A 25030-nucleotide genomic window follows, 5' to 3' on the forward strand; every position below is an offset into this window, starting at 1 on the left:
ATGTATACAAAGGAAATATTAATATATGAGAAAGAGGAAAGGGAATAAATTATTGCTAATATAAAATGAGAACCTTCTAAAGCATGCACACTGTGATTATGATCAAAGTCCAATCTCCTAGACTACTCTGCTCTCTACATGACCCTTGACATGCAAAATTTCTCTGTTCTCCAAGACAAATTCAACAATGTCCACTAAGCCATTTTTACAGAGCCTCTAAGTTACACTCATTTCAGAAAACATTTTTAAAAGCAAGCATTAAATTAAATACTCCATAAAAGAGGTTTTATTAGACACTAATAGGAGATGAAAAATGTCTTCTGCATAGGACTTTCAATAAAGGGTAGCGGTAAGAGTATTATGTCTTTTCCACTGAAACAGGTAAAAGAGGCATTATAGCTCTAACAAAAATGAAAGCCGAGTTATTTTCTCTAAGAGCCAAAAGAGGTTTGACAACTTCCTTCAAGGAGATTCAGTAAAATTAATCAACCCACTAACCCACTGTGATTTTTAAGTCAGGTGAACATTTTAGTTTAATCTTCCTCCCTCCCATTCTTCCTTCCTTTTAAAAGTACACAGTGTTTTTCCTATCAAAGTATGAAGGATACATAGAAATTTCAGAGAATCACCTTAAAAAGGTGTAACTCACATTATTATCTATGGTCTCTTTTAGCCGTGTCAGGTCTTCCATGGCTGCATCCCAATTCTGCATTAAGATTTCAGAGGCCAGTTTTCCCCAGAGTGAACTCAAAGCATTTCTATCCGTTGCTGGAACCTGTTGAAGCCATCATAATTAATTATATTCTGAATACTCCAGAGGAATAGATAATGTTATACCCTATGTATCCACCCAGCCTACTAAAAAATCTAAAGCTCTCTTCCCCAAACTGCCCTTTATTTGGATCACACTGGTTAAGCTGACTCAAACAGCTTTCATTTAACTTAATTTACTAAAAATACTCAGGTCTTTGATATTCAGTCTAGATCAGAAAATAAAGAGTAACCTAAAACTAGGATACAGCACCAGTGTTTTAGCATAATCCATTTCAGATAACTTAATCAGGGTTTCCCTGGTGGCTCAGATGGTAAAGAATCTGCCTGCAATGCAGGAGACCTGGGTTCAATCCCTGGGCTGGGAAGATCCCAGGGAGAAGGGCATGGCAACCCACTCCAGTATTCTTGCCTAGAGAATCCCAATGGACAGAGGAGTCTGGTGGCCTACAGTCCATGGAGTTGAAAAAAGTTAGACACGACTGAGTGACTAAGTACACAGCACAGCACATACACAATTAATCGAATTTTAGAGCCCTAAATCTTTGCCAGGAGTTAAGATACAGAAGCAATTTGTTGCTAAAACTTTCTGGAGTAAAGATATGGAAATAAAGACTTGTGGATCTCATTTACAATTAAAAAAAGTTTTTCAGAACAAAAAGCTTTCCAAATTATAATACAAATGTAAAAAGTCACAGAAAGAAAAGCAGGTGTATTGGCCAATAACATTAATAATTATCAAAGGAATATGCAATGAGCAACAAAAGTTCATTTTCTTATACAATCCTAAAACCATGAAAGGTAAATAAAATTTTATCTTCATTAAAAAAGAGGGCAAAAATGATGCATGGAGAGCATAACTTGTTGAAAATTATACCTCTATTCATAAAAGCTATAAATTTCACACTGCAATTTTAACCTACAAAAAAAGAGAAATGAGGGCCATGCTATCTCCTCTTGCCATTGGCAGAAGAGTATCATAAACCCAAACATCTATAAAGACTAGGTTAACAACAAAAACAAGTAAAGCTGGACTCTCAAAGAACAAGGCAAAGAAAAGCTGATTATATAATGACTCTCAACTGTGCTAAAGCAGCAGAAGCAAGTGAGTGTACTGGAGGCAGAATACCTTTTTCATTGAAGCATTTACACGGTGGTATTAATTGTAAAGTACCATTAGTACATATTATAATTACAAGTTATATAAAATTGTATGGGCAGGACTGGAAATCCAACCACTAATAATTCTGGCTCTACCACTACAAACAGCTGAACCATCTGAGCTTTAGGTTCTTCATCTATAGAATGAAGATACTATCAGAACCCACCTCAACTGTTGTATGAGTTAGATGACATAATACATGTAAAGAATATTACATCATCATCTGACACATAATAAAAACTCAGAAAATGTGAGTCATTACCACAACAATAATGAGAATAGAAATGACGATACAGAGTACTACAGTACTATAGGTTGCCTTAACAATGAGGATTAAAACCACACATAATTCAAACTCAGCCTACACTGAGTCTTTCTTTGACAGCAATAACCCAAATATACTGAAAAATATATAACAAACTCTTAGAACAGGCAAACTCTTAGATCAGGCAAATAGCAGACTGAATTTGCAACACTAACCAACTCTTAGAACAGGAAAATAGCACAGAAGAATTTGCAAATTAAAATTGGAAACATAATGAAACCACTGGTTCTTATTATTGTTACAATTTATGTCCACAAAAAAACTTGTATATGAATATAACAGACAAAATCCAGAACTAATCCAAATGTTTATTAATGAATGAACAGAAAAACTAATATATTCCTAGAATGTAAAGAATCAAACTTCTGATACATACAATAACACAAAGACATCTCAAAAACTTGCTAGTCAAAATATGCCAGGCACAAGCTTAAAAATGTCATTCCTCTTAATATGAAATTCTAGAAGGCCACTCTAATAGGGATGGAAACCAATCAGTAGATGGAACAAGAGATGAGGTATGACTGCAAATGGAAACAAGGGGTCTTTCTGGGGTAAAATATTCTTTATCTTGATTTGGTGGTAGCTGCACAGGTATGTGCATGTTAAAACTTACTGAAATTAAACACTTGACACAAATATCCATAAAACTATTGTTCAAATTACAAAGGAGAAGATGTTTGATCCTTACAAAGAAATCTAAGTACTAATATTTCACTGAAATTTAAGATGTCATCAATTTTAAGGTGTATTAATTATTTTAGGTCAATTTAGGACACATCTCAATTTTAGATGTTAAAATGGGATGAACGATGTATGAAATACACATCTTTTACAGTGACAAGCAGAGCACATCAGATCCAAATCTTCAGTCAAGATTCTAAAACTCAAAATAAACAAATAAATACACTAAAAAAAAAAGAAATGAAAAGATTTTTAAAATCCAGCAAATCATCATTACTCAAACTTTCTTGAGTCAAGGACAAGTACCTTTAAATTGAATGACAAGTACTGAAGGGTAGGAAATTTTAAATTCTAAGTGAATCACATACACAAATATGATCACCAACAGTCCGAGCATCTTAAAATTACTTTTATTTCAAATAGCTGTTGGATGAGGGGAGGGGTTATATTTTGAAGCCAGACCAAAGACCACAGTGAGGACAAATTATAACAAAATAATTAAAATACAGTGATAATAACTTTCAAAACAAAAAAATTTCCAAAATTCCTACCAAATTTATTCCACCATTTCAATTTAAATTAATGAATTTCTTACAGTATTATTCAAAGAAGTTTCGCAAAGAGGATGCATTTAAGTACTAGTTGGTATTTTCTAAAAGCCACCAAATCTTTTTAAAATAAAAGTAGATTCTAGGGTCACACAGCTTTAATTTATACAACACTAACCTACAATAGGTCACTCAGAGAGTCAAATTCTAATCTCAGATCATAGTTACAATGGTTCTTTCATAGCTTATGTTTCCCTAACCATAGATTTAAAAGACTAATCAACCACTAGGAAAGAATTTAGAAATGAAAACAGGTCCTTTGCAAAAAAATAAAATTAAATAACCAATAAGCAAAAACACCGACAGTATTTATCTCAAATCTAATATAGGATTTTCTTTGCTATTAAGAAGATCTCAAACAAATACATAGATTTTATAATGGTGTCTATCTATATCAAAAGAAAAAGTAAAATAAAACAGCTTAAAACTTAGCTTGGTTAGCCTTTATCAATATGCCAACATGAAATAACCAACTCCATGTAACTCAATTTTTCTGTGGCACAAGATGGGACAAAAACTTTAAGGTGAATTGCACCTAATTTCTGAGTACTGTCCAATCACTGTATTTTGATTCTTAACATAAAACAGTAATTTTGTATCTGGACCATGGTATTCAACCACTGGAATGTCATCTGAGTTCTATCACAAGATTTGCCAGGTGATACAAAAGCTTAAGATCAATCCAGAATTTTTTAAAGACAGGAAACCAACTGAGATCTTCATATTTTACAAAAGTAAATATAAAAATTCTGCAAACTTTTAAAGTATACACCATCTATCTGAGCTACCAGGGAGGCCCCATACATGAATCACATGCAGAAATTTTCAGACTAAACCATACTACATAAACATAATAATACTATTAAAACTAAAATATGTAATACATGTTAGGATAAAAAGCTTTTTGTAGCAGTGCAGCAAGTTTTTTAATTCCCAAAAGGTTCATGCATACTACTCTGGCTCAAGTCCATGTCATTACAGTTGGCTCTTCATACCAACCTGCTTTCAAGGGTGGATATGCTAGAAGAGTTTCAATATCTGGATTTCCAGCAGGTACCTTAAGTTTCCATGTCTTAGCAAAATGGCACATTCACTCACTGACCAGCAACAATAAATTTACTGTGCTAGAACTCTAACATGACACTAAATCTTCATTCTCAAAATTCACTCCCAGCATTAACAAATGATATGAATAACCAACTCTTTTCATGTACCTGTAATCATATCAGGCTTCTGATTTTACAATCCTCTTCTAAGCTGTTTACATTTCCAAAGTAATCAACTTTTGCTCTCTTAAATCCTTCATAATATTAAAAGTAAAACTGATGGAATTTTCTGATAAGCCACTACAAATTTAGCATCATCCATTACCTTCAATGCACTTGCAAGCTAACCACAGCTAAACTGCAAATTAAGAATTCATTTACAAATAGGAGTAAAAGAAAAAAAAAAATTTATTTTCAAATCAAACTCAGAAATAAAGTGAAATCTATTTCTTTGAAAGGATGGTACTTTTAAAAAACAAAGTTGTCTAAGTATTTTTTTAAAGAGTAAGATTTATTTAATAACACCAAACTCTTCCTTCCCTTACAAAAAAAGGAAAATTTAATTTCCTAGAAAACAACCAAAGATAGCAGCCATTGAATGTTTTCTTTGTGACATGTGGGGCTAAAAGAAAAAGGTACCAGAAAACAGAGACAGAAAGAAGGGACTGTTCCAAGGTTAGAAAACAAAAAGTCCCTGTCTTAAGAGGTAATTTCCCAACTTCTAGGATTAACTAGAGTTATCAGAAATGTAAGCAGTTTCTTACTAAACCAAAGTAACAAATTATAATTTCTCAAATGAGAAGCTAGTTAAAATGAGAATTCTGGAAATTTTAGAAGGCATTTATTAATATAATTACCTAAACAGAAGACAGAATGAGAAAGAAATCTGTCAGTGTGAAGCCTGATTTTTCCTTTAGCTTCACGCAGCTCTCTTTACCTGACAAAAGCAATGAAACTAGAACTTGTCAAATAAGACAAATTGCTATTACCTAGCAATACCATTTAAACTCATCTACTCCCTACAAAATGGGGAAAAAAAAAACTGAAGTTTATGGTCTAATACCTGAGGGGCAGAAAGTAGAAAAAGATACTATTAAGGCATAAAATCTTTTTAAAATATCATTAGAATTCCACAGCTGTTTAGAACACGTATTTAAGGAATACGTGCAGCATAAAACGCTGAAGTAAAATTAGCAATAATAGATTTACTCACTAAAAATTAAGTAATATGCCACCCAAAATGTGCCACTCACTGTGCCGGGCAGTATTATTATAACAAATCTATTACATGATAGAACTCTACTAATGTTAAAATCATACAACTATATATAAAATGACAAATTAGTGGTTCCTACTTTTGGATTTCAAGGACAAGCTAAATTTCCCTCCAAATTTTGAGGCCCTGACTTAAGGTTTCCTGTTTCTCTTTGGCTTCTGTTGAAAGTTTATTTTTTCTTTTGCCAATGATGGCTGAAAACTTAATGAACAGACCCAAATCTATAGACCTGTTTTGAAGAACCAAGGCAACCTACAAAAGAGAGGGAAAAGGAAAAGAAAAGATTACTTACCAACACTCTAAAGAAGTAAAGATATTCTGCAGCTCCAGAGTAATTTCCACATTCATACTGGAATTTTGCATACCTGTACAGTGTATCTAAATATTCCTGCCTGAACTAAAAAAAGAAAAAAAGCTTAGGTTATTCTTCTTAATTTTGAGTTTTAAGATTCAAACCATTTACTCTTTCCAATGTCCCCAGATGGCAATTCTTTCAAAAACTGATCCCTCTCCCAGCCCAATATCAGAAAACCAAATGACCCTTAAAATATATATTAGGAATTATTGAATTTCACATTCACAGTTCTGGCCTAAGTTATGAATTGTAACACCTTCATTGTTGTGATACAAACTTGAATTACAGCTGAAGGTCTGATGTGTGAATCCCTTAGCTGGTAAAGGAGCTTACACAACTATCTAGCATATGCATCCCTGTTAAGATTTTCTCATTCTGTATAAATAATGTGTACAGTAAATTTCAGTTCCCTGCAAAAACTGGCCCCCAAATTACATCCATTTTTAGAGTTTATGATGCAAACCTAGTGAAAGAGGAGAAATCTAAGACAAAGGCTCCAAACTAGAACATTAACAAATATATCAAAACATTTTACATAGAAACTAGAAAAAGTAATCATGCACAGTAGTCAACATGCCTCCTGTTACAATAATTATGTGTTAAATAAAAGATAAAACTTGCTGCTACTGCTGCTAAGTCGCTTTAGTCGTGTCCGACTCTGTGCGATCCCACTGACGGCAGCCCACCAGGCTCCCCCATCCCTGCGATTCTCCAGGCAAGAACACTGGAGTGGGTTGCCATTGCCTTCTCCAATGCATGAAAGTGAAAAGTGAAGTGAAGTCGCTCAGTCGTGTCTGACTCCTATCGACCCCATGGATCGCAGCCCACCAGGCCCCTCCGACCATGCAATTTTCCAGGCAAGAGTCCTGGAGTGGGTTGCCATTGCCTTCTCTGTAAAACTTGAATGCAAGCTAAATAATTAATTATATGCAAATGATTATACACACACTTTGAGTTAATGCAAGGGAAGGAGACTAGAAAATGACTAGGCAAGCCTATAACAACATTCCTTTATCTGAGGATTTATAAAGGTCTTGATAATGTCAACGGCTACTACATTCCACAAGGCAGCCAAAGTGTTACTTAATGCTATTCTCCAAGGCATTTTAATTCAAATTTAGTTCTGTTTTACCTACTTGTTAATCCATCAGAAATACAAAAAGCTAACATGTTATCTAAACGTAATTAAAAGCATATTATTTTCCAATCAAGACTAATTTTTAAAGCTTCAAAAACATACCTGGTCTTATGTCTAACACATTAATCAGGAAATTACATCTTTTTCAAGCCATGAATCTAACTATTCAGCACTGTTCTTTAATTACCTTTATTACAACATGACAACTAAACAGTTTTTTAAAAGACTACTTACACCATGCTTGTCTGCAAGGTAGTCAAACAGCATTCGACCATCCCTTAATAAAAAAATTTTAAAATTACTATCTTTCACAGGCCACAGAAAACAAGCATATTTATCTTCTATCTTATTACTCAGATAAAACCATATAATTATTTAAATATTTAACACTAAAAATAAGACTTCCAGAAATAAACAGAACATTACATGTTTCGAAAATAATGAACAGGAAGTCAAGGAAAACTAAAGTTTAAAATTTCACTTTGAGATTTCTTAAGCCCTAATTGAAAACCATATGTTCTGATTCACCACATGATCTGTTTTTCAGGTAATAAAACCAGAACATTCTGACTATTCTTATAGTGACATCAGTGAGATCTATTTAGGTGGTAACCTACTGAAAATGCTACCTGCTCTCTTGAGGACACATTTCTAATTGATAATATATTAGAATGGAGAAGGAAATAAATGGGCAATACAAACAAGCATGAATTAATCCTATATATTAATTTTGCCCCCCTCCACAATGTTACTATTTTTCATAAGGACAGTGATTTGGCAAATTTATAAGACTAATAAATCATGCTTAGTTCAGTTCAGTTCAGTTGCTCAGTCGTGTCTGACTCTTTGCAACCCCATGAACCACAGCACGCCAGGCCTCCCTGACCATCACGAACTCCTGGAGTTCACTCAGACTCACGTCCATCAAGTCAGTGATGCCATCCAGCCATTTCATCCTCTGTCGTCCCCTTCTCCTCCTGCCCCCAATCCCTCCCAGCATCAGTCTTTTCCAACGAGTCAACTCTTCGCCATGAGGTGGCCAAAGTACTAGAGTTTCAGCTTCAGCATCATTCCTTCCAAAGAAATCCCAGGGCTATCTTTAGAATGGACTGGTTGGATCTCCTTGCTGTCCAAGGGACTCTCAAGAGTCTTCTCCAACACCACAGTTCAAAAGCATCAATTCTTTGGCGCTCAGCCTTCTTCACAGTCCAGCTCTCACATCCATACATGACCACAGGAAAAACCATAGCCTTGACTAGACGGACCTTAGTCGGCAAAGTAATGTCTCTGCTTTTGAATATGTAATCTAGGTTGGTCATAACTTTTCTTGCAAGGAGTTAACTTACAGGCTATCTGTGCTACACATTCTATCAATATACAATTCATACCAAAGTGTCAAAAAACCCAATTTAACTTTTCTAAAATTAGCATAACTTGAGATGCTGGCAGGCTAGTAAAAAACAAACTGGTGACAAAGACACCAAGGGACAAATGACAGGTGGCAGAGTTGCCCGCCTTCTGCACATTTTCAAGAATGAAACCATTTCCTTATGTTTACTGCAAGAATGAATACTGAGGCATGTCTTTGGGAGCATAATTTTACTTGAAGGTTTAATGGGGAGGGGATATGAGCATATTATAATAGAAACATTTACAACATTTTAACATAAAAAGATTAAAAAAAAAAAACCCTCACTTAATACTTGCTGTAGATCACAGTGAAGAACTTTGTGTTACACCCTTTATATTATAAAGTATATAATCACTGTCCTCTAGCTAACTGGGTATTTCTGGGCAAGTATGAGAAGTACAGTACTATATGTTCAATGACATTTTAAAATGGGGACTTGGTGGGGAGAGGTTATTAATGTGAAAATGAAAAGGTTATAAACTTAAGATTATGATTTTAACCCATAATTTCATCCTTTCATTTATTTCCAATTTATTGTTTATTAAGTCACAAAGAGTTCTCTCTTCTGACAATTTGGTGAACAAATCGGTATTTTCTTATTCATACCCTAATCCAATTACTTCCCAGTTGTTCAGACTACACTAAGCTTAGAATTTAAATCTTAAATTTTCTTTGTATCCTAACATCTAGATTATTTCAGCTGTCCCTTTGTGGGCACTTATGGGACTTAATTCTAAGTGTATACAAATAAACACAAACAGGGAAAGCTATATACAAATATATGGAAACACAGATAATAGTTTTTTAAGATATAACTATCTTTGTGTGTATATATATGCAGTATAATATGGTACATTATAGTATGTACATGTATAGTATGTATGTATAGCAAGTATATTATAGTACTTGCTGCTTTTCTAAAAAGAAATATCTGGTAACACTTTCTCAAATCACAAATAAAAACGTAGAGCCAATCACTCTAAAAATTTGGTTCAATGATATATCATAAGAACTCAAGGTGCAACATGGTAAAATCCTGAACAACTCCTCAAGTGAATATATTGATAGAAAAGATTTTCCATGATGGCAATATTCAATTTTACTAGAAGATCTTATTTTTAAACATTTTTAATGACACAAAGGTCTTCACTAAGTAAAGTCAGAGTACTTTCTTTGGAAACCAAACAATAAGTCTACTTCTAGCTAAGAGGAAGTCATAAATAAAAAAATAACCTATCAGCTCTCCACCACCCTCCTTGGGCTGAGCATGGAAGGATATGCAATGTGATAAGAGAGCTCAGGATTTCCCAAACAGGTCCTCCCTAGGCACAGAGTTTCTCACCCTCAGCACTACTGACATTTTGGGTTGGGTGATTCTTTAGGGGAAAGGGAGGATAATATCTGATGCACTGTAGGATGTACAGCAGCATTCCTGGCCTCTCTTTAGATGCTAGCAGCACCTCTCCAGTTGTGACAACCGAAAATGTCTCCAGACATTCCCAGAAGTCCCTGGAAAGAGGGGTGGAGGTGCTCAGTATAATGAGATCTGGATTAACTGGTCAAGAAGTTCTAAAAACATTTAGTATTATCAGTTATAATTAAGGACTTCTTGGTCCCTACACAATAAAGATAAAGGAAAGTAAACAAAGTGATCATTTAGACCAAGACTGAGTTACTAGATAAAACATGAATTAATGTTTGTATTAATCCAGAAAAGAGAATTTTAGAATTCAAATTAAGGAGAGGTTACCTGAAGGCAATAGAAGTAAAAACAGAAATAAACAAAGAGGACCTAGTCAAATTTATAAGCTTTTGTACAGCAAAAGAAACCATAAGCAAAATGAAAAAACAATCCACTGATTGGAAAAAATATTTACAAATGATGCGCCCAACAAAGGCTTAATTTCCCAAAATACAAACAGCTCATAAGGGAATTCCCTGGTGGTCCAGTGCTCAGGACTTCTCACTTCTACTGCAGGAGGAACAGGTCTGAATTCTGGTTGGTGAATTAAGATCCTACATGCCACCCAATGTGGCAAAAACAAACAAAAAAATACAGACAGCTCACATAACTCAACAACCACAAAGCAAGCAACCCAACTGAAAAAAGGCATGAAGGTCTAAATAGATACTTCTCCAAAGAAGTCATACAGATGGCCAACAGGCATATGAAAATGTGCCCAACACTGCTAATTATTAAAGAAATGCAAATCAAAACTGCAGTGAGGTACCATGTCACAGCAGTGAGAATGGCCATTATTAAAAGAAGTCTAACAATAAATGTTGGTGAGGCTGTGGACAAACGGAAACCCTCCTACACTGTTGGTGGGAATGCAAACTGGTGCAGCCACTGTGGAAAACGGTATGGAGGCATCTCAAAAAACTAAAAACAGAGCTACCATATGACCCAGCATTCCCACTCCTGAGCATACATATAAACAAAACTGTAATTCAAAAAGATACATGAACCCCTATGTTCGTAACAGCGCTATTCACAGTAACCAAGTTGTTTTGAAAACAACATAAAATGTCCAGTAACAAGTGAATGGATAAAGATGTATATATAAACAATGGAATACTACTCAGCCATAAAACGAATGAAGTAACACCATTTGTAACAACATGGCTGTACCCAAATCACACTAAGTCAAAAACAGAAAGACAAATATCATATGACATCACTTGGATGTGGAATGTAAAATATGACACAAATGAACTACAGAACAGAAATAAACTCAAAGACACAGAGAACAGACTTGTAGTTGCATGGGGGCGGGGGGTGCAGGGGGAGAGGGGAGGATTAGCAGATGGAAGCTTTAAATATATATAACAGATAACCAACAAGGACCTACTGTACAGTACAAGAAACTACTTTCAATATCCTGTGGAAAAAACCATACTGGAGAACACTATATATATACACACACACACACATATATATGTGTGTGTGTGTGCATAATCGAATCACTCTGTTGTACAGCAGAAATTAACACAATATTATAAATCAATGCAACTTCAATAAAATACTTTTTTTAAAAAAGAAGCGGAAAAAAAAAAAGAAGCTACCTGGTTGACTGCATTTGCCTTGTAGTTTCTGGATCTTCGAACATCTTCACAATTGGTTCAGTTTCTGCTTGAAGCTGTTTCAGCTGTGCAACAACAGTTGTTCTTTTTTCTCTCAAAGCTATTAAAAATGCAAAGGAGTACTACAATGTTGAATTATACTGCTAACTATGAGGATGTCTTAGACATTTTTCAATCTATCTAAATTGCACACATATTTATTTCTCCCCAACATATTCACATGCCAGAAGCCACCAAGTCAGTAACTCCCCTAGATCCAATTTATTTCTAGCATCACAAAGTCAGAGGAAACCCTCTTCTTACTCTCAAAGAAAACTGAGGAATATACAGATACAGCCTGAAAAAAGCTGTTGAGGAACCAATTACCTAACTTTACATTTCAGAGACTTCATTCTCGGTGTTTTTATATTCGCTGTCATTGCATTCTCTCAGCAGACTATCCCAGTTTCTGAACAGAGGCCCAAAAGGGTTTACAGACTTTATTACTACAGGTTTTCAACTAGACTGAATGGAATTTAAATCCAATCAGTAACTTCTCTTTTCACTATAAATCTAGTTCGGCAATCTCTCACAAACAATTCTATAGTTTCTTTTTACTGCACTATGAAGTCAGAGAAAACTTGCACGTAACCTATCCTGTTAGCATGTTTTAAAGTTTCAGAGAAATATTAAGTCTACTTTTTCACCACAAATTAAAATTGAAAGAGCTATGGTTCTTGCAGGAAATTTTAGCAGAAGTCAAAACAGTGATTATGTTTAAGATAATTTCTACATTATATATTAGAAAGTATATACTAGAAGAGTGTTTCTCACACACAGACGGAATCTGTGATCAAATGTTGAGAAATGTCAATTTAAATAGAACAAATTGTTATTTCTCTACTGAAGAGTTCTTAGAATCTTTTCATACTACTTGCAGTGTTTTTTTGTTTTCAAAGAATATCTACTGGAGAAGGAAATGGCACCCCACTCTAGTACTCTTGCCTGGAAAATCCCATGGACAGAGGAGCCTGGTAGGCTACCATCCTACCAGGTAGGAAAGAGTCCTACCAGGGGTCGCAAAGAGTCGGACATGACTGAGCAACTTTACTTACTTAATACTACAGAAAACGGGTTTAGAAAACACTATACCACAGTCGTTCCCTAATTTGAGGGCTGGTCTTTAGCCAACTTTCTCTGGCTAAGTCAATCTGTGCACAAGAATTCCCGTTTCTAACAAGCTCTCTCAGGTGAGCTGAAGATGGTGGTTTTGGGGACCAAGCTCTTGAGAACCATGGCTATTCTCAGATCTTCAAGACAAACAGGAAACCTCTAAGGCACACAAGATGCTAGCCAAAAAACCTGCAACATTCCCAGATAATTCTAAGGAAACAATCTGATTAGTAAGTACCACTCTGATGATGCATACCGAAAGCATTGATGACCATGTTTTAAAGTAGATTCGCACCTTTTACAAAAGAAAATACTCTTTTTGAAGACCTGTAGCCTTTATATTTACTACCTTTCACGCAAACAACTTTTAAATCATTCAAATAATTATTAAAACTTCTGGCTAAAGTTCTTTTATAAGAAAGAACTTGTTTAATACACATGCCCTCAGCTCACATGTCAAACTTCAGATGTAATGACAAAACTTACCATGAGGAATATCATCAGAATAAAGGTTTTTGTACACATCCATAGCAAAGTCTACCATGTTGGTATCGCTAAGAAGATCCAATTTCCCTTGTAACAACTCCTTTTCATTATATATCTGCAAAAAAAAAAAACAAAAAAACACCTTTCTAATGAATAAATTGAAGTTCCCTCAAAAAAAGTAGTTAATAGTAAGATTAGTGTACCTGGAAACATATCCTAAACTACAATATTTTAGTAAAATATCATATACTATTAATTCATGCTCCTACAAGAAAAGCGAGCAATCAACTTACAGAGACAAAATATTTTGTTTACCTAACAACTTTAAAATAAAGCAAAACCATTCTCACCAACTTCTGATCTTTTATGTGTCCCTACAAGTCACCTTTTAGCCAAGAAAGAACAAGGCTCTTGGTAAATAAACAACCATACCAACTCCACTGAGAAGCACATGGTATAGCTGACATCTTTCCACAATCAGGTAATTAGGAGTCAATTCTTAAATGTTTTACCTTCTTAGTCACTCTCACATCCACAAGATGCCTACCCATTTCTCCTTGAGGTGGTCTCTCCTTTATAGTCCATATACTTCTTCTCTAAATAGTTAAAATCCTTTATAATGCTTTCCATCCACACTCCTGAAACAAAACTAGCGCCCATTCTATCAATCTTGTCATAACAGGTTTCGCTTTGGCAAAAAGTTCAATAAACATTAATTTAGCCCACAGTTCTGGGACCAAATAGATACATAAGCAAACTCACATAAACAGACGTGTACTGAGCAACATGTAAGGATTTTACATAGCAGCATTCAGGAAGAGAGACGGTAAAGTAATTAAAAAACAATTTTTAATTAAGTAGTCAAGATGATAACATTTCAGCAAAAGATTTTTGTACTAAATCTAGTTTTGCCATGCAAAGAAAAATGCAGATAATTTCTACAACATGAAAAGATAAAGGTGGTCAAATGGTACAGCCATGAGATCAAACCTGAACCTTCTGAACTACATGAAGAACTCCCACAAAATAGTAAGAAAAATCCAATCCAACTGAAAACAGCCGTAAGATTTTAATAGGCACTCCACAATAGTACACCCAAATGGCCAATAAACACCGAGAAAGGTCCTCAACCTCATTAATTCCTCATAAAAAGCAAATATAAATTAAAACCACACGAAAATCTAAAAAAACTGACAATATCAGTGTTGGTATAGATGTAGAGAAACTGAACAATTTACTCTGCTGCCAGAACTACAACCTCTTTGGAAAACTGTTTTTATCTTCCAAAGCTAAAATATTCTTTAACCTAGCAATTCTACTCCTAGGTACCCAAAATAAATGGGTGTATACATTCAAAGGACATTACCAAGACTGTTCCCAGAAACGTCATTTGTAACAGCCAAGTCTATCAACATTAGAATGAATCAACAGCAGTATATTCATACAATGGATTAACATCCCAAATTGAAAATGAATGAACTACTGCCACCCTAACTTAGATAAATCTCACAATGTTGAAAGAAGTCATACAAAGCAGTAGGTGCTGGTGAATGCTTAATTCCATTTATATAAAATTTTTAATGGCCAAACTAATCAAACTAGTGCTTACCTTTGGGAAGAGTGAGTAATGACTAAGAATGGTCAGAAGAAAGATTTTTAGGATGTTTGCAACATTTTATTTTTTGATTCTGGATGGTGGTCACACATAAGTGTGCTTCCTTAGGAGGAAAAAAAGCATTTTATTTGCTCATTTTTCTGTATGTATGTTATACTTGGTAAAAAGTTTACTTTAAAAAACAACAACAACAACAAAGTTTCCTTTCAGTTTGCCCTATGGAAACTCTAACCTTAGGTGAATACATCCTTTTCCTGGCATGTCACCTCTCATCACTTCATCAATAGCCTTTAATTTGTAATGTTTCTCCCAACTGTAGATCCAAAGCACTGTTGCTCTGTGTCAGACCTCAATGGCCCCTTCTTAAATCTACACCCACTTATATCATTCTCTCTAAATTTCATCTTATAGGCACACTTTTTCTGTAAAGAAAAGATAGTAAACATTTTAAATTTTGTGAGCCAAAACGCGAAAATCAAGAATACTATATGTAAGTACCGTAAGAAAGAAAAGTTACAATTTTCTTTTTGAAATTAAAAAATATAACAGAATAAAATTTTTTATAACACAGTTCTACTAATGAGAAGAATGGGATTCTTTCTAGACAGGAAGAATTTCACTCAACTGGTGTACAGTTAGTGTTTTATAGTTGAGAACAGCTGCAAATGCTCATCTGTTAAATTTGTTTTTTTTTTAGCTTAGACCATACAAAACAGGCAGAGAGGGCTGTATTTGGTTCACATGATACAGTCGGCCAATTCAGTCTATCTACCTCTTGAAAACAACTCCTACTTATTAATAAACTAAAAATCTTTCAACACCTCTTCCTGCTATCATCCGTTACAAATCCAACATCTACACTGATGATTCTTCAAAAACTCAAGCCTTAAAGCTTCTTTATCCTGCAAATTATAACAACCTTCATCTGGTACCTCATCTCTAACATTTCTAACTTAAATTCATCACCTCTTCTACCACTGTTTCTGAAATGCTTGATCACCCTCAACACACCCTCTAATTTTTACAGTTTTTGATTGTCACTTTCCACATTAGTTTGGATAGTTTCGCTATTTCCAAGCTCTTCTCTTTAATGTGTGCTCAGTTGTGTCTGACTCTTTGTGGCCCCATGGACTGACTGTAGCCCACCAGGTTTTGGCTATTTTAAAGCTCTTCTCTATAGTAGTTATCATTTATTCCATGTATTTTATCCAACCAAATAGAATTCAATGTCAATCGCTAGCACTGGAAATATTTATCTCTTTTCTATGTTCTGGCTAAGGTTAATTAAAAATATTTCAGAACGAGGCAATAATGTTAATCAAATCTCTGCTTTTCTCAAATCAGCAATTCTTTTTCATCAATCTTGAGATGGCATTTATCCACCACATTGTCTACGCTACTCAAATAACCTACTGTTTCTCACATTTCAAAAATGACCACTTATAAATGTAAGATTTCCAATCAAAGGCTCTTCACACTCACCAATCCTTGCACTTGTCTTTGGTCAGTTTCTTCAGTCACCATTTCCATGCTTGACCTCACTCCTCAAAACCCCAACTGAATGCCTCACTCCCCTCTCATATAGAACGGCCTGGCCATGACTGAAGCGACTTAGCAGCAGCGGCCTCCTATATGAAAACACTATGGAGTAGCTTATACACACTAGTTCATGGATTTTTCTAAATCAAGTGTTGTACACTTGATGCATGAGAAAAGGTTTAGTCAAGATGGGAAAGACAGCTACCAAGTGCATGAGAGTACTGACAGAGAGAGGATTCTAGTCCAGGTCTCAACTCATTCCCCAGGCTCTTAAAAATTATCTGGCCTTCTACTTCACTTGAGAATAAAGAATATCAAGCTTCAAATAAGTATTCACACATTTATTAAATAATCATGAAAAGCCTTTATACCGGACTCTCTTTACTGAGAACACAAGGGAGAAAACACAGTTCCTGCTCTCATGGAGCTTATATTCTCCAACATACTAGAAATATATTTAATTAATACCCTCATCATCACTGAGGATCTATCCTAACCATCTAGCCTATAAAACTCAAAGACTCCCCTCCTCAAAATCCTTTTTGCCCACAGAATAGTACCTCTTCAATTTTGATAACACTCCGCTAGTACTTCTCTGACATTTATTACTCTTGGACTTATAATTACAGACCTTTCTCCACCAAAGGGTAAGTTTTTTAGTGATGAGATTTTATCTTGGATTTCTCATAATTCCATGGTAATCCTATACTTAATGGCTGATAAATAAATATTCCAGCATCATCTGCCTCTCGAAGTATTACAGCCAAATTACCAATATTCTCTCCAAGAAAACACGTTTTGAGCTGTTATTTCCCACTGATTCTCAGCTGTTCAGTTTTGGTCTTGCCCAATGAAAAACTAATTTACACTTATGTATTCCTCCCTTTCATCTGTCTGCCTTAAAAAACCAAAGTGTAAAGACCATTAAACAAGAAGTCTGGCTAGTTTGATATTTTTCCATTCCTTGAGCTTTGATGAATCTTCCTCAATTATCCAAAAAAGACAACAGATGGCAAACTAAACTGTTTTATTCAAGCTCTATAATATAAAGTACATCCTATAAAAGAAAAACCAAGACAGAACAAAGTTTTATATGACAAGACATCTTTGAACAGTATTGAAAATAAACTTGGCTGTTCTCTAATTTCAACAACTATAGAGTTGTCTGTAGGTTTTTAGAAAAGGTTCATACGAATTTGAGGGTTATACCTGTCCAATGCACCATGGGAAAATCTGAAAACTTATCAGAACAATTTAATGTTTATTTGTAGGGCTTTTTAATTTTTTTGCTGTTCGGACACACAAAATCTACTCCCTAAATCTAGAGTGCCCTAAGTAGACTCGAGTTTTAATATGCTTCTGGAAACAGAACGCGTCTATTTTTTCTGGTCAATATTCTAATTCTTTCCTCACAGCAATATCGCTTTATTGTAACTACTAAAATGCACCAATTTCCCAATAAACGAAAGTGTAACTAAGCCTAAGAGTTTCAAACTTTTAGGGCTGAGACATGTTTTTAAATGAGGTCCAGAACCAAATACTTTTTCAAGGTATCTTGAATAGCTAAATGAACATTAGCAACCAATTCCCATCACTCGAAGTCCGTACATCTATACGCTGAAAACCAACTTTCAAGATAAAAATTGCTGGTTTGTTATTTTTTGGGTCCCCCTTCCCATCGAACAAAACATGCGACGCTTTTAGGAAGTGGCTATCTACAGAAACACTATACTCGCAAAGAACGCATAACTTTACGGAAACTAAGGAACTAGATAAGTGTAAGAAAATCATTCCAAACCATCCGGCAAGGAAAAGCACAGAGCCAAAGCCACCCTTCCCTACAGTGCCCGAAAAAAAAATTAAATTTTTTGCTTCTAGAAGCCAGCTAGTCAAGCATTACTACAGCAGAGCCAGCCAATCGTCAACTTCTGAGAGGGATGACGCGGAAGTCCCTACGGCACCGGCACCTCAAGAAGTGAAGCAGAGATCACTCCCTTTAGCCCCTGAGTTTCGTATTGTCACCTTACCCCTGCTCACGGCAGAATTCCGCGTAGCTAATCAACAGAGCTGACGCTGAACTACTAGCAGGTCCTTAAAGCTCGTCTCAAGACCAAACTCGCGGCCGCCTCCCACGTGTCAGGCCTAAGGCTACCGCCACTGCTTTTTGGCCTTACCTCGCATCTCACGCATTCCCACGCCTTCCGCGCGCTCAAAAAAACCCCTTACCTCCTTTACGGAGAGAAACTCAAGCAACGGAAAGACTAAATGCCGATCTAAAAAGTGCGCGATGCGAGTGGTCAAGTCGTACTCCGCCATCTTGCCAAGGAAAAGGAAAGTGCGCGCTCGCTAAAACTTTATTGATAGCGCCGACAAAGGAACAAACAGTCCTGAACTGCGCAAGTGCAGTGGCTAAACCAGTCAAAGAAAGGGGCGGGGCTCAAACGCAAGCGCTTAGAGAACAATAGCGCATGCGTGAGATCCTCCCTCCCTCGTCCCTTCCTCCCTCCTAGCTACTGTGGGCGTGGGTGGAGCGGCAGGCGAAATTTTTTCAAGACTAATAGATGTCTTGAAGTTGTCGTTTACTCCCTCAGTCCTGTCCGACTCTTGTGACTATGGACTGCAGCCCACCAGGCTCCTCGATCCATGGGATTTCCTAGGCAAGAATACTGGAGTGGGTTGCCATTTCCTACTCCAGGGTATCTTTCCAACCCAGGGATGGAACCCGCGTCTCCTACAAGTCTCGGCATTGCTGGCTGATCCTTTACGGCTGAGCCACCCTTGCGATCCGTTCCATTAACGAATACTGAAAACTCAAGAATTGATTGGCTGAGGCAATGTCATTTGTATTGGAGGTGCGGTGGAGGACAAGATACTGAGGCTCCTGCTCTCCAGAAAATCACATACAAGGAGGAACAGCTGAGTTTATATTCGGGGTACAGTAATCACTTCATAATCATTTGTTAAATTAAGGTAGGATTGGTTTCTAGCCAGAAAACAAGTGAAATAATTTGAGATTATAGTAAGAACCCTAATTTGGTGTGTGTGTGGGTCATGGAGTGAGGCGATGCCAGATTGGGGCTTTTTAATTACGGAGTTTAGAGAAAATTCAGGGTTACAATTTAGCCGAAGTTATGGTAACAGGGGCAGATGAACAAAATTAGAGCTTGGGTAAAAACATGCCTGGTGGAAGCACAGCAAAGACAATGAGACAGGAAAGGACTTGGTGTTTTTCAAAAACTGAATAGCCTCTGTGACTGGAGAGTGAGGTTAAAGATACGGAGGAGGGCCAGGTGATGGTTAAGGTAGGGAATGTGAGCTTTATTCTAAGTACTCTTGTCTCCTTTGCTAGTTCCTTGTCATCTTTCAGGCCTCTTCATTTTGGAGTGCCTTGGTATCTTTGACCTCTTCATTCTTCCTAGAGAGTGCTCTAGGCCATTGCCCTAAGTGATGTCATCCAACCAAAAGGCAATCTACACATTGACAACTCCCTAATTAGAGTCCCAACAAGACTAATAGTTAACAGCCAACTCAATATAACGTGTCCAAAATCCCCTATGTAATTCTTTGGTCAAAACCTGCTTCTTTTACGTTTCCCCATCTCAGTGAATGTTTCTCCATCTGTCCAGTTCAGACACAAAATCTTCGAGTCATCCTTGACTTTTCTCTTATTCTACATTGACCCCACCAACAAATTCCCTGGCTCTACCTTTAAAGCATGTCCTGATCAATCAGTTCACAACACCTACAAGGTTAATGCCTACTCCAAACCACCATTATTGTGATTTTTAGAATACCGTCTTCACTAATCAGAGAAGAAAATGGCAACCCACTCCAGTATTCTTGCCTGGAGAATCCCATGGACAGAGGAGCCTGGCAGGCTACAGTCCAAGGGGTCGCAAAGAGTCGGACACAACTGAGCGAGTTTACTTACTTTACTTCACTAATCACCTTGCTTTCCCTCTTTTCATCCCCTGGTTTTTACTCCATACAGCCAGAGTGACTTTTTAAAAATAAACTTTTTAGTTTGTATTGGGGTATAGCCGATTAATAATGTGATAGTTTCAGGTGAACAGTGAAGGAACTCATCCATATATATACATGCATCCATTCTCCCCCAAACTCTCTTCCATCCAGGCTGCCACATTATATTGAGCAGAGTTCCATGTGCTGTACAGTAGGTCCTTGTTGGTTATCCATTTTAAACTTGTACAGGCAACCATTAGTTTGTTCTCTAAGTCTGACAAAGTGACTTTTAAAAGTCAAATTATGCTCAAAACCGTCCAGGCCTTGTTATCTTACTCAGAGAAAAATGTGTAAGTCTTTAAATAGCCTGTGCATGCTAAGATGCTTCAATTGAGTCCAACCCTTTGTGGCCCTATGGACTGTAGCCTGCCAGGCTTCTCTGTCCATAGGATTCTCCAGGCAAGAAAACTGGAGTGCTTTTCAATGCCCTCCTCCAGGGGATCTTCCCTACCCAGGGATCAAACCTACATCTCTTGCAGTTCCTACATTGCAAGCAGATTCTTTACCATTGAGCCACTGGGGAAGCCCCTTAAATAGCCTATTGCTGCTGCTAAGTCGCTTCAGTCGTGTCCGACTCTGTGTGACCCCATAGACGGCAGCCCACCAGGCTCCCCCGTCCCTGGGATTCTCCAGGCAAGAACACTGGAGTGGGTTGCCATTTCCTTCTCCAATGCATGAAGGTGAAAAGTGAAAGTGAAGTCTCTCAGTCGTGTCCAACTCCTATCGACCCCATGGACTGCAGCCTACCAGGCCCCTCTGACCATGCGATTTTCCAGGCGAGAGTACTGGAGTGGGGTGCCATTGCCTTCTCTGCTTAAATAGCCTAGAAATCCCTAAATCATCTGGCCACATTACCTCTCTTCAACTTTTCCATCTCCTCTTCTTGCTCATTCTACCCCAATCTACTACTCTACTTTCTATCTCTAAAGATTTTCCTATTCAGGACTTTCATATGAATGGAATACTATAATATATGACTTTTTGGATCTGACTGTTTTCACTTTGCACCATGTTTTCAATGTTTATCCAAGTTGTAGCATGTATTAGTAGTTCATTCCTTTTTAGGCCTGAATAATATTCCCTTAAACAGATATACCACATATTGTTTACCCATCCATCTGCTGATAGACATTTGGGTTGTTTCTACTTTTTGAGTACTATGAATAATGCTGCTATAAACATTTGTGTACACATTTTTATGTGTACGTAAGTTTTCAGTTCTCTTAATATTCAGAGGTGTCATTGCTGGGTTATATGGTAACTCTTTGTTTAATTATTTGAGGAACTGTCAGAGTATGCTATCGTTTTGCATATAATTTTCCACTGGAGGAAACTGATTGAAGGATATATGGAATCTTCATATTATTTCTTACAACTGCTTGTGAATCTATGATCTCAGATTAAAGTTTAATTAAAAAAATGATTCCTAGACTTTGAGCTTAAAAAATTGAATACCTACTGGTGACAGGTGTGTGGGGGGTGACAAAGGAATATGTATGAGTGCTAAAATCAGGAATTCTGTCTCAGAAGGAATAAGATCCCTACGAGATATCCAAGTGATGCTGTCTTGTATGCAAAGGGAAATACTATTCTGGATCAGTTCACATAGTTTAATCACTTATCATGAGTAGAGCCTTGTACTAGCTGTTTTCAAGGATTTGGAAGTACAACATGATCTTTGCCATAGTGTCACTTCAGTATTATCAGGAAAGCAAGGCTGAATATCCATGAAGCAGAGAATAAATGATATTCTAGGGTGCTCTAATATAGGGAATAGTCTTTGTAGCCTCTTAGAGTTGAGAAATTATAGTTGTAATATGAAGTTTCCTGGACGACCAGAGACCAAAGTTTTAACAGAATATAGACAGGAAAAGAGGGGTCTTCCCAGGTGGTGTTAGTGGTAAAGAACCCACGTGCCAATGCAGAAGTCACATGACATGCAGGTTCAATCCCTGGGTTGGGAAGATTCCCTGGAGGAGGGCATGACAAACCATTCCAGTATTCTTGCCTGGATAATTCCCTGGACAGAGGAGCCTAGCAGGCTATAGTCCACTGGGTTGCAAAGAATCCCACATGACTGAAGCGACTTAGCATGCATGCTGGAAAGAGGACATTAAAGAGAGAAATTGTAGGAACTGAGGCTTCCACCAGAAGGGAGCTTCAACAGAGGAGGGAAGGAAGTAGGTAGAGTATGGAAACTTGTCAAAAAGGAACAGTGAGCATCTTTGAGAAGCAAAGAGGAATAAGATGCACTTCAATTTGATTATCACTTGGAACTTTTACCATATTCAAGGTACTAAGCTAGGTGTTAAAGGGAATACATAATTTATGAGAGCTAGTCTCTGGCCACAGGAGCTTTCACTCTAATGAGGGGCAATTATTCATTCATTCAATATAAATTGAGTGCTTACAATATGCTGTGCACTGGTCTAGGTCCTGGGAATATGTCAGTAAAGAATACAAACTGCCTTCTCTAAAGAAGCTTATATTCAAGTTGGGGGAGACAGATAAAAACATATTAACAGATGCATAATTTGGTAGTGATAAATGCTATGAAGAACAATATGCAAGGTAGAAGTTAGAAAATGATGGGAAGGGTTGTTGAATTATATAAAGTTGTCAGGAAGGCCTTTCTGATAAGGTAGAATTTGAAGAGATCTGAAGGAAGTGAGAGTGCCTGTGGCTGCCTAGAGGAGAAAAATTCCAGGTGAAGGAATATTAAGTATAAAGGTATGGAAGCAAAAGTGCAATTTGTATCCTTGAGGGATAACAAGGATGCTTGAAATTCAATAGCTGATTGAGCAAGAGAAGTGTGGAAGAAGATGAGTTCAGAAAGGGAGGGGTGGGACAGATGACATAATGTTTTGTAGGCCATGTTAAAGACTGGATTGCATCCTGAAGGAGGTGGAAAGCTATCGGAGGGTTTTGAGTAGAGAAGGCATATAACTATTCAGGACTGTCATATGAATGTAATAATATAATACACAGCCTTGAGGGTTTGAAAGAGGGTGGGAGAACAAACATATACGCAGAGGGACCAGTTAAGGGACTACTGAAATAACAAATGCGATGATGGTGGCTTAGATCAGAGTGGTAGCACTGAAACAGTTGTGGACAGTAGTGAAATTCTGCATATTTTCTGAATGCAGAACTAGCAAAAATTGCCAGCAGATTAGATGACAAGGGTCCAAGATAACTAAGGTCTTTCTAGACTTAGAGACCATTTGCTGAGGTAAGGAAGGATGTGATAGTTGCATATTTAAAGGAGAGAAATCAAGAGTTGGGCATACTATGTTTTGGATGTCTATTAGACATGTAAGTTGAAATACTGATTAGGCAGTGGTGCATATGAATCTGGAATTCAGGAGAAAGGTAAGAGCTGGAGATAGAAAACTAGATGTTATATAGAAAACTAGATGTTATAGAAAACACAAGACCAGAGCCAAATAGTAGAAAGCTTCTGTGAGGAATGTGAAATTTATCTGTGGTCATGAGGAGCCTTAAAGTATTTTTGAGTGTGAGAGTAATAATCTTATCTGTGTTTTAGGAAGTTAATTCTGACTGTTGGGTGGACAGTGGATTGAATAGGTGAAACACAGCCAGGCTGTGGAAAATCTTCAAAACCAGACTGGGAAACTTGGATTTAACCAGATAGGCAATGGAAGTCACTCCTGAAGTTCTTCAATAGAAAAAGACATGAAGACAGTGGTATTTTGTCCTTTAAAATTATCCTGGAAGTGATTTACAAGAAGGATTAAAATGGTGACAAATTGGAAACTCTGCTGATTTGCCTGGCTTTTCCCTTGGAATTTTCCTTGCTGGTTCGTGAAAATATCTTGCTTCTTCTTATAAGAGAGATTAAGCCCCAAATATGGAAAGTCTGACTTTCTTGCTTTAATCTCTTCCTAGTGTTATAGTTAAAAAGAGATATTACAGAGGAATGACAGGCAAGGCCTCACCTCATAGGATATCAGTGGTATTCTCATACATTCATCGGATACCTTCACAATTTCCATTTGCCGATCACCATGTCAGCCTCTGGGGAAACAAAGAAAGAGAACCAATCCCAGCTCAAAAGGAGTTCACAGTTTAGTGGGGGTGACAGGCTGTAAAATATAAAAGAATCAGAGCACCCTGTGAGAGAGTTGATGCACAGAGTGTCTGGAGGAGGAAGTGATTCGCTGCCAGAGAAAGTTGGAGTTTCATGGGGAAGATAACACTGGGCTACCTCTGCCGGAATAGATGTTCAGCTGGCTGAGAAAAGGGAAAAGAATGTTTCCTGAAGAGGGAAGATCAGGCACACAGAATTGACCTGGAGAAAAAGTGATTGGAGACTTTGAGAAGGTCTTTAGGCC

At 36.8% G+C, this 25030-nt stretch overlaps 1 protein-coding gene across 1 annotated transcript in view; it reads right to left on the reverse strand.

The window, feature by feature from the left end:
- Positions 1–19063, reverse strand: part of LOC120860679 (eukaryotic translation initiation factor 3 subunit E) — a 48139-nt gene extending 29076 nt beyond the window's left edge. The window contains exons 1-6 of the mRNA XM_040236430.1: positions 18879–19063; positions 13499–13613; positions 11843–11960; positions 7600–7642; positions 6165–6269; positions 650–775 (exon numbers count right to left, since the gene is read on the reverse strand). Of these exons, the coding sequence (XP_040092364.1) occupies positions 650–775; positions 6165–6269; positions 7600–7642; positions 11843–11960; positions 13499–13613; positions 18879–18968 (597 nt within the window). The 5' untranslated portion in view covers positions 18969–19063. The remainder of the gene's footprint in view (positions 1–649; positions 776–6164; positions 6270–7599; positions 7643–11842; positions 11961–13498; positions 13614–18878) is intronic.
- Positions 19064–25030: the final 5967 nt, after the last annotated feature.

The sequence above is a fragment of the Oryx dammah genome, unplaced genomic scaffold (genome assembly GCF_014754425.2).
Source record: "Oryx dammah isolate SB20612 unplaced genomic scaffold, SCBI_Odam_1.1 HiC_scaffold_11163, whole genome shotgun sequence".
In the NCBI taxonomy this organism is placed as follows: Eukaryota; Metazoa; Chordata; class Mammalia; order Artiodactyla; family Bovidae; genus Oryx; species Oryx dammah.